The 7,878-nt window shown below is 60.6% G+C and overlaps 1 protein-coding gene across 1 annotated transcript in view; it reads right to left on the reverse strand.

Annotated features, from left to right (window-relative positions):
• Nfic (nuclear factor I/C (CCAAT-binding transcription factor)) overlaps nucleotides 1-7,878 on the reverse strand; it is a 53,013-nt gene that overhangs the window by 29,233 nt on the left and 15,902 nt on the right. The window contains exon 3 of the mRNA XM_013022631.1: nucleotides 4,969-5,520. Coding sequence (XP_012878085.1) covers nucleotides 4,969-5,520 — 552 coding nt within the window. The remainder of the gene's footprint in view (nucleotides 1-4,968; nucleotides 5,521-7,878) is intronic.

Here is a 7,878-nt window from a genome sequence, read left to right on the forward strand (position 1 = left end):
GGTCCGGTTGTGGGGCCTGAACTCTGCGCCTGGGCGCTGTCCCTCAGCTCTTCAGCTCAAGGCGAGCTCTCTACCACTTGAGCCACAGTGCCACTTCCGGCTTTTTTTTCTTTTTGCATATGTGGTGCTGAGGAACCGAACCCAGGGCCTCATGCATGCAAGGCAAGCGCTCTACCACTGAGCCACCTTCCCAGCCGTCCCTGAAACTCTTATCTCCAATAAACCATGAGAAAACCGGGAGTGGCGCTGTGGCTCAAGGGGTAGAGCTGAAGAGCGCAGGGACAGCGCCCAGGCCCAGAGTTCAAGCCCCACGACCTACCAAAAAAAAAGAATCTCACAGGACTTTTCTTCTGGAATTGGCTTTGAACGGAGACCCTCAGATCTCAGCCTCCTGAGGAGCTAGGATGACAGGCTCGAGCCAGGCTGGATCTGTCACTCTTTTCCTTCTTGTCTCCCTTCCCCTCCTTTCCCTTGTCTCTCTGTCTTCCTCCCCCACTCCCCCCCTCGTCTACACTGGTATTTGGGGCTTGAACTCAAGGCCTGGGCATTGTCCCTTAGCTTTTTCACTAAAGACTGGGGTTCTACTACTTGAGCCACAGCTCCACTTCCAGCTTTTGTGTGGGGGTGGGGGGGATTCATTGGAGATAAGAGCCTCACAGACTTTTCCTGCCTAGGCTGGTATTGAAGTGTGATCCTCAGATCTCAGCCTCCGGGGATTACTGAGGTGAGCCTCAGGGCTCCTGGCTTTCCACCCTGGGCTCTGGCTCCAGCTCTGCCTCTTAGGAGCTGTGTGACTCCAGGGTAAGTGGCTGACCCTCTCTGGGCCTCTGATGCCTTCTCTGAACCGAGAGATTGGAGCCGGTTGAGAGGAGGGACAGTGCATTTGGACATTCTGCGCACGCGTCAAAACCTGGAAGCCATCGCCAGCCCAGCCAAACAAAGATGGGCACGTGTTCAGAGGCTGGCACATGGAGGCATTGTGCATATGAATTCTCCCCAGGGCCATCCAGGAGAGGCGTGGGGAGGGGAGCCCTAAGTGTCTCCCACTACCCTCTCTCCGCGGCACCCCCTTCCCACCCAGGGCGGCCCCACCCAGGGCGCCTTGCCCACGGCTGGGTTAAGTTGGCACCGGGCGAGGCGGGAAGAAGGGAGAGCTGGCCCATGGCAGCGTCAGCAAATGGTCACCATCTGGGCTGGCAGCCGGCGCGGGCGGGCCTGGCACCCCTCCCCCCCTGGCACGGCGCCCGCCCGCGCTTCGGATTTCGCTGGCTGCCAGGGGGGCGGGAGGCCCGGCTGGGCGGAGGCCCCGGGCGGGCAGCCGGCCTCCCCTCCCCTCTGCCTGGCTACCTCTCTCTCTCTCTCTCATTCCTTGGCTTGTGAAGACCGAGTCTTCCTATGTAGCCTGAAACTTGCAATCTTCCTGGCAGGGATTACAGGAGTGAGCTACCAGGTCCAGCTGTACCCTCTCCTCCAATCTCTCTCTCTCTCTCTTTCTCTCTCTCTCTGTCTCTCCCTCCCTCCCTCACATGGCTGGCTTCCTGCTGCCCTCAGGCCTCATCTCCCAAACTCATCTCTCCAGGAAAGCCGCTCTACCCCTTATGTCCCTGTCTTGTTGCTGTTTTCTGCTGTTCCCTTCCTCTTAGCGTGTTGCTGACTGTCAATCTAGCTACTCGGGAGGCTGAGATTTGAGGATCATGGGTTCAATGCCAGGCAGGACCAGAAATTCCTGGAGACTCTTGAACTACAAAAGTGAACCACAAGGGCTGGGAAGTTGGCTCAGTGGTAGAGCGCTTGCCTCGCATGCATGAGGCCCTGCGCTCCATTCCTCAGCACCACATAAGCAGAAAAAGGCAGAAGTGGTGCTGTGGCTCAAGTGGTAGAGCGCTCGCCTTGAGCTGAAGAGCTGAGGGACAGCGCCCAGGCCCAGAGTTCAGCCTCACGACCAACACAACCACCAAAAGTGAACCACAGAAAGGCTGGAAGTGGCGCTGTGCCAGGGGCGGGAGAAAGCAGCAGCCTTGCGCGCACAAGCTCAGGGACGTCGCCCAGGTTCCGAGTTCAAACTCCAGGACCGGAACCATAACCACAAAACAGCAATTCAGGGCTTGGATTCTCCACTCCCAGACTGCACCAGCTGGACTGGAGGCAACATCAGCCCCCAGGGGCGCCTCACCCGCGCTCCACGCCGGGCCCGGCTGCCCTGGGCACACGCCACGTGCCGGGCGGCCATCCCCCAAGGCCCGCGGGGCACCGGCTGGAAGCCCGGGCAGCCATGTTCCGCCCCAGGAGACACCCTGGCCTCTGTCCCTGGGCCTCTGTCCCCACCCCCTCCGTCCTTGAAAATAAACCCAAGAAGGGGAGCTCTGGCTCCCAGCGTAGGGTTTGGTCTCAGCTTGGGGGACCAGAAGGCAACCTGGGGAACCCGGTCTGTAATGTATCTCTGATCTCTTCTGCCACCAGCGGGAGAGGTGGGGAGGGGCACTGGTGCCGGAGACGGACACTTCTAAGGCAGGAGGGTCTAAAGTTCAATCTCCGTCATCTGGTGAGACCCCCCAGTCTCAAGAAGAAAAACAAGGAGGAAAAAAAATGTGCTAAGTCAGAAAAAAGGGCCTGGCAGAGAGGTAGTAGAGCTAAGACCTGGGGTTTTGAAATACAAGTAGGGGTTTTCCATAGGAGAAAGCCATTCTAGGTTGAGCTTACGGCCGGAGCAAGGACTTGTGGGTGGGGAATGGAGGGCAATACTGATGGTGGTGGCTGTGGCAGGTTGTGAGGCTTGAACTCTGGGCCTGGGCGTTGTCCCTCAGCTCTTCAGCTCAAGATGAGCGCTCTGCCGCTTGAGCCACAGCGCCACTTCCGGTTTTCCGGTGGTTCATTGGAGATAAAGAGTCTCGTGGGCTTTCCTGCCCAGGTTGGCTTCAAACTACAATCCTCAGATCTCAGCCTCATGAGTGGCTAGGATGACGGGTGTGAGCCACCGGCGCCAGGCTGGGCTCCCTGTTTTATTGGGTCCTCACACAGCTACGGTGGGGCAAATGACTTGACCTAGGTCACCCAGCCAGGGAGCAGCGAAGCCAGTGGCTAGAATGCCGCCCAGGTGTTGGGCAGAGGGGCGTTGGAGTGGGGGGGGGAGCTGAGGGCAGGGGAGGGGGAGGGAAGAAGGGATGGGCAGGGGGAGAGTGGCTTTGGAGATGGAGGTGCTGAGTCTACAGAAAATTGGCTTCAGAATTGAATCAGCTGGGGTGGGGGCAGGGGGGTGGGGAGGAAGGACGGGTTCTTTATGGGGATGGGGTCCTCATCCCCCCACCCACCCAGAGGCCATCCCCGCCCACCATGCGTGGCTATATGGTCCACCTCTCTGCCCTCCTCCATGGGCAGCCCTGGGACTTTGCTGTTCCCTGGTGCTGAGTCAAGGTCAGGAGTGAAGGTCACAGTTGGGTTATTCTACCCTTGGGGGCTGAACTTCATGCCAGCACTAGCCGGTAGCTATTGTACTAAAGGGAAAACAGGCCCCGGCGCTGTCCCTGAGCTTTTTCGCTGAAGGCTGGCGTTCTACCACTTTAGGCCACAACACCACTTCCAGCTTTTGGGTGCTGGAAGATAAGAGTCTCACAGACTTTTCCCCCTGCTGGGCTGGCTTTGAACCTCAATCCTCAGATCTCAGCCTCCTGAGGAGCTGGGATGACAGGCGGGAGCCACCGGGTGTGTGGCCCCAATCCTCCTCTTCATTTTTGATTTTATTTGACATAGGGTCTACTCTGCGGCCCAGGCTAGCCCGAAACTCGCTCTCTGCCTGCCTCGACCACGCCAGTGCTGAGATTACAGGTGGACACGACCCTGCTTGGTCAACCTCCAGCTTCTCTTACGTTTGTCCTGGGTGCCCAATGCCAGGTTCTCCTGGGCTTCCCACAGCTGGGGTGCAGCCAGTGCGGGCTGGGCTGGGATATATGTCTCCCCCAGTCCCACAGAGACGGTGCTGTAACCTCTCCACGTCACAGGCCACACGCGACCAGCCACACACACAATCCTGGGGGGTTCCTTGCAGCCCAGTCTAGCTGCAGGACCTCCAAGAACCTCAATTTGTTAGCTGGGAGACAGCTTTTTTCCCCTGCCCCATCCGCTGTGGGCTTTGTCCACCATCCATCCCCCAGGGCCGGGCCTGCTGCCTCCTCCTCCTCCTCTATGGAGCCGCCACAGCCCCCTGGCCACACAGTGTGGGGCATCTGGACCTAGAGCTGCCCATAGAAGGCAGCGTGGAGGACCACGATGGCCACTGGACAGAGCGCCACGCATGCCCAGTGAGAGCCTGCCAGGATCTACCTCCTCTCACTGTGCCCTCACGACATCATGTCTTGTCACCGGGGCCACAATCTTGGAGCCCTCAGCCGGGGAGGTGACATCCTGCCTCCCCCCTCAGACCTGCACCTCCACTTCCCCCGCTGGGTTTGCCCAGCCCTTCACCTCCCCCCTCAGACTGGCACACCGCACCTAACCACCTCCCCGGGCCTGGCACACCGCCTGGCTCCTCGGATTCTCACCTCATCCGCCTTGCCTCTCACCTCAGACCTGCACATCAGCCTGTCTCCTCTCTCCTACTCAAAGCACGAAGCTTGCCCCTCAGACTTGCACACGAGGCTCTGCCGCCTCCCTTGGACTTGCACATCCACCTTGGACTGGCACATGGGCTTTCCCCCGCCTCAGAGCGGCACTCCTGCCTCTCTCCTCAGTTCGGCATTTCCATCTCCGACTTCCCGCTCAGACTGGCATTTCCACCTCTGTCTCTCCCCTCAGATCGGCATTTCCAACCCCCGCCTCTTCCCTCGGACTGGTACCTCTGCCTCTGATTGGCATTCCCACCCCTGCCTTTCCCCTCAGTCGTCCCCTTCCCTCCGCCGGCCGGCCCCGCCCCTTCCCCGCCCCTCCGCCGGCCGGCCCCGCCCCTTCCCCGCCCCGCGCAGGCGCGGCGCTCACCTCGCTCGCGCACGAAGTAGGCCAGGTAGAGGTCGAGCTCCTTGACGGCCACGCCGATGTGGTGCGGCTGCACGCAGAGCACCGGGTGCCCGCACTGCGCCGCCTTCACCAGGCGCTCGCCGTCGGTGCTCTCGAGCGGCACGCCCTTGAAGAGGATGACCATGACCAGGTCCAGCCGCCACACCTTGTCGGCCTGGCGCAGGCAGTCGATGCGCCGCATCTTGCCCTTCTGGTCCGGGTTGGAGAGCACGCAGCCCGGCGCCTTCTTGCCGGTGACGGCCAGCACGAAGTCCTCGCGGCACTCGGGCCGGATGTCCTTGCGCAGCTTGGCCAGCAGCCGCGAGGCCCACTTCTGCTTCACCTCGGCCTTCTCGCCCAGCAGCTCGTCCTTCACGGCGCGCTCCTCCTCGCGCGACATGCGCTTCTCGTGCTTCTTGAAGTACTTGCGCTTGCGCGCCTGCAGGTTGAACCAGGTGTAGGCGAAGGCGCGCACGTGCGGCAGCAGCGCCTCGATGAACGGGTGGAACTCATCCTGCGGGCGGCGGAGGGGCGGTCAGCGGGGCGCGGGGCCCGAGCGGGGGGCCCGAGCGGGGGGCCCGAGATGGGGGGACCCGACACCCAGGGGGACCCGACACCCGGGGAACTGGGGCTGGGGGACCCGAGACCCGGGGGACCCGCCACCCAGGGGGACCCGCCACCCAGGGGGACCCGACACCCGGGGAACTGGGGCTGGGGGACCCGAGACCCGGGGAAACAGACCTCCCGGAACCTGGACACCTGAGGAGACTGAGGCTGGAGGACCCGGACACCTGGAGACCCGCACGCCCGGGAAGACCCGCGCACCAGGGGAGACTGAGGCCTCCCGGGACCCGGATGACTGGGGAGACTGAGGCTGGGGACCCAGACACCTGGAGACCCGCGCACCCGGGGAGACTGAGGCCTCCCGGGAGACCCACACACCCGAGGAGACCCGCGCACCCAAGGGGACCCGCACACCCGGGGAGACAGGCTCCTGGGACTTGGACACCACCCAGGGAGACCCAGACACCCAGGGAAACTGAGGCTAGGGACTCCTGGGACCCGGACACCTGGGGAATTGAGGCTGGGGGGAAGGGCCTGGACATGGTGGGAAATAGGCTGGAGGAGGACATCCTGGAACCCAGACAGATGGGGAAACTGAGGCTCAGGTGTGGGGAGACACTAAGGTTGGAGGGGGAAGGGCTTACTAGGACCCAGACACACAGGGAAACTGAGGCTCAGAGGGAAGGCCTTCCTGGGCCAGACACAGGCAGCAAGCTGAGGACAGCAGCTCCATTGAACAGAGGAGGAAGCAGACTCGGGGCCTGGAAAATGTCCTCCATGGGTCCCCGTTCAGGGAGGACGTGAGCCCCAAACTCTCTCTAGGCCACCCCTTAACTTGTCCTTTCAGCACAAAATTAGCTATGGGTAGTCAGAGGCGAGCGGCTCACACGTCATCCTAGCAACTCAGGAAGCTGAGACCTGGGGATCCCAGTTCAAAACCAGCCCAGGCAGGCAAATCCATGAGATTCATTTAAGCACCAAAAAAGCTAAGGGACAGCAATACCCAGGACCTGAGTTCAAGCCCCAGGACCAACATGTGTGTATGCAAGCGCACATGGGTACCCGCTCACACGCACGTGCACACACACACACACGCATGCACACACTTGCTAAGGTGAGACGCGATTGTATATATTGAGGGGAGGGTGGCAATAAAACCTTACTTATTAAATAGGGCCTCGAACGTGGAATCCTAGCTATTCGGGAGACTGAGACCTTGGAGAAAATCATGGTTAAGAAACCAGAAAAAAAAAAAAAACCAAAAATCCTTCAGGCCAGCCCAAGGCTGGGATGGGGGCATGGTTCAAGTGGTAGAGCACCTGCCGAGTGAGTGGGAGACCCTGAGTTCAGAATCCAGAACTACCAAGGTGTGTGTGGGGGGGGAATGATTAAAAGGGAATGACCCCAGGCTGGAGTCCCCAGGCTACGGCCCTTTAAACCCCTCATCTTGTCTCCTGGGGGGAGAGGGGGAGGGGCTCCCCCACCTACCCTTGCTCTGTTCCCCGGCCCCCTCCCCAGGGCACCTTGCTCTTAGGGTGCTGGGGTGGGGAGGGGACACGGGACCTCACCTATTACTGAAGCTCTGAAAATATCCTGCTGAGACCAGAGTTGGGTGGGGGAGGGATGGGTCACCGTCCTGTGCCAGGCCAGCTGACCCCTAGAGGGTGAGTCACCCTCCCAGCTGCTGCGGCCTGGCCCAGAACCCAGGGCCCCCGTTCTGCTGCCCTCCCTCCCACCCCACCGGCTGAGGAAAGTGGAGGGGGAGGGTGTCCCACGCCAGCCCCCCTCCCCCCCAGCCTCAGGGCCTGGATGCTAATTGATAACACAAGACCCACCAAGGAGTCAGAGGCCGCCCGCTCAAGCTCTGGCACTTAACAGGGGACGTGGTATGAGGCCCCCGTGGCTCACGCCTGTCATCCCAGCTACTCAGGAGGCTGAGATGTGAGGATCGCGGTTCAAAGCCAGCAACCTGGGCAGGAAAGTCTGGGAGACTCTGATCTCCAATCAATCAACCACCCCAAAAAAAGCAGGAAGTGGAGTTGTGATTGAAGTGGTAGAGCGTTAGTTTGTGTTGAGCAAAATAAAACTCAGGGGCAGCACCCTGAGTTCAAACCCGGGTACTTGTACCCACGTGAAAAAAAATGGCAAGGGGCTGGGAAAGTGGCTCAGTGGTAGAGCGCTTGCCTTGCATGCATGAGGCCCTGGGTTCGATTCCTCAGCACCACATAAGCAAGAAGAAAAAAGCCGGAAGTGGTGCTGTGGCTCAAGTGGTAGAGTGCTAGCCTTGAGCAAAAGAAGCTCAGGGACAGTGCCCAGGCCCTGAGTTCA

This window comes from Dipodomys ordii, unplaced genomic scaffold (assembly GCF_000151885.1).
Source record: "Dipodomys ordii isolate 6190 unplaced genomic scaffold, Dord_2.0 Scaffold64, whole genome shotgun sequence".
Taxonomy (NCBI): Eukaryota; Metazoa; Chordata; class Mammalia; order Rodentia; family Heteromyidae; genus Dipodomys; species Dipodomys ordii.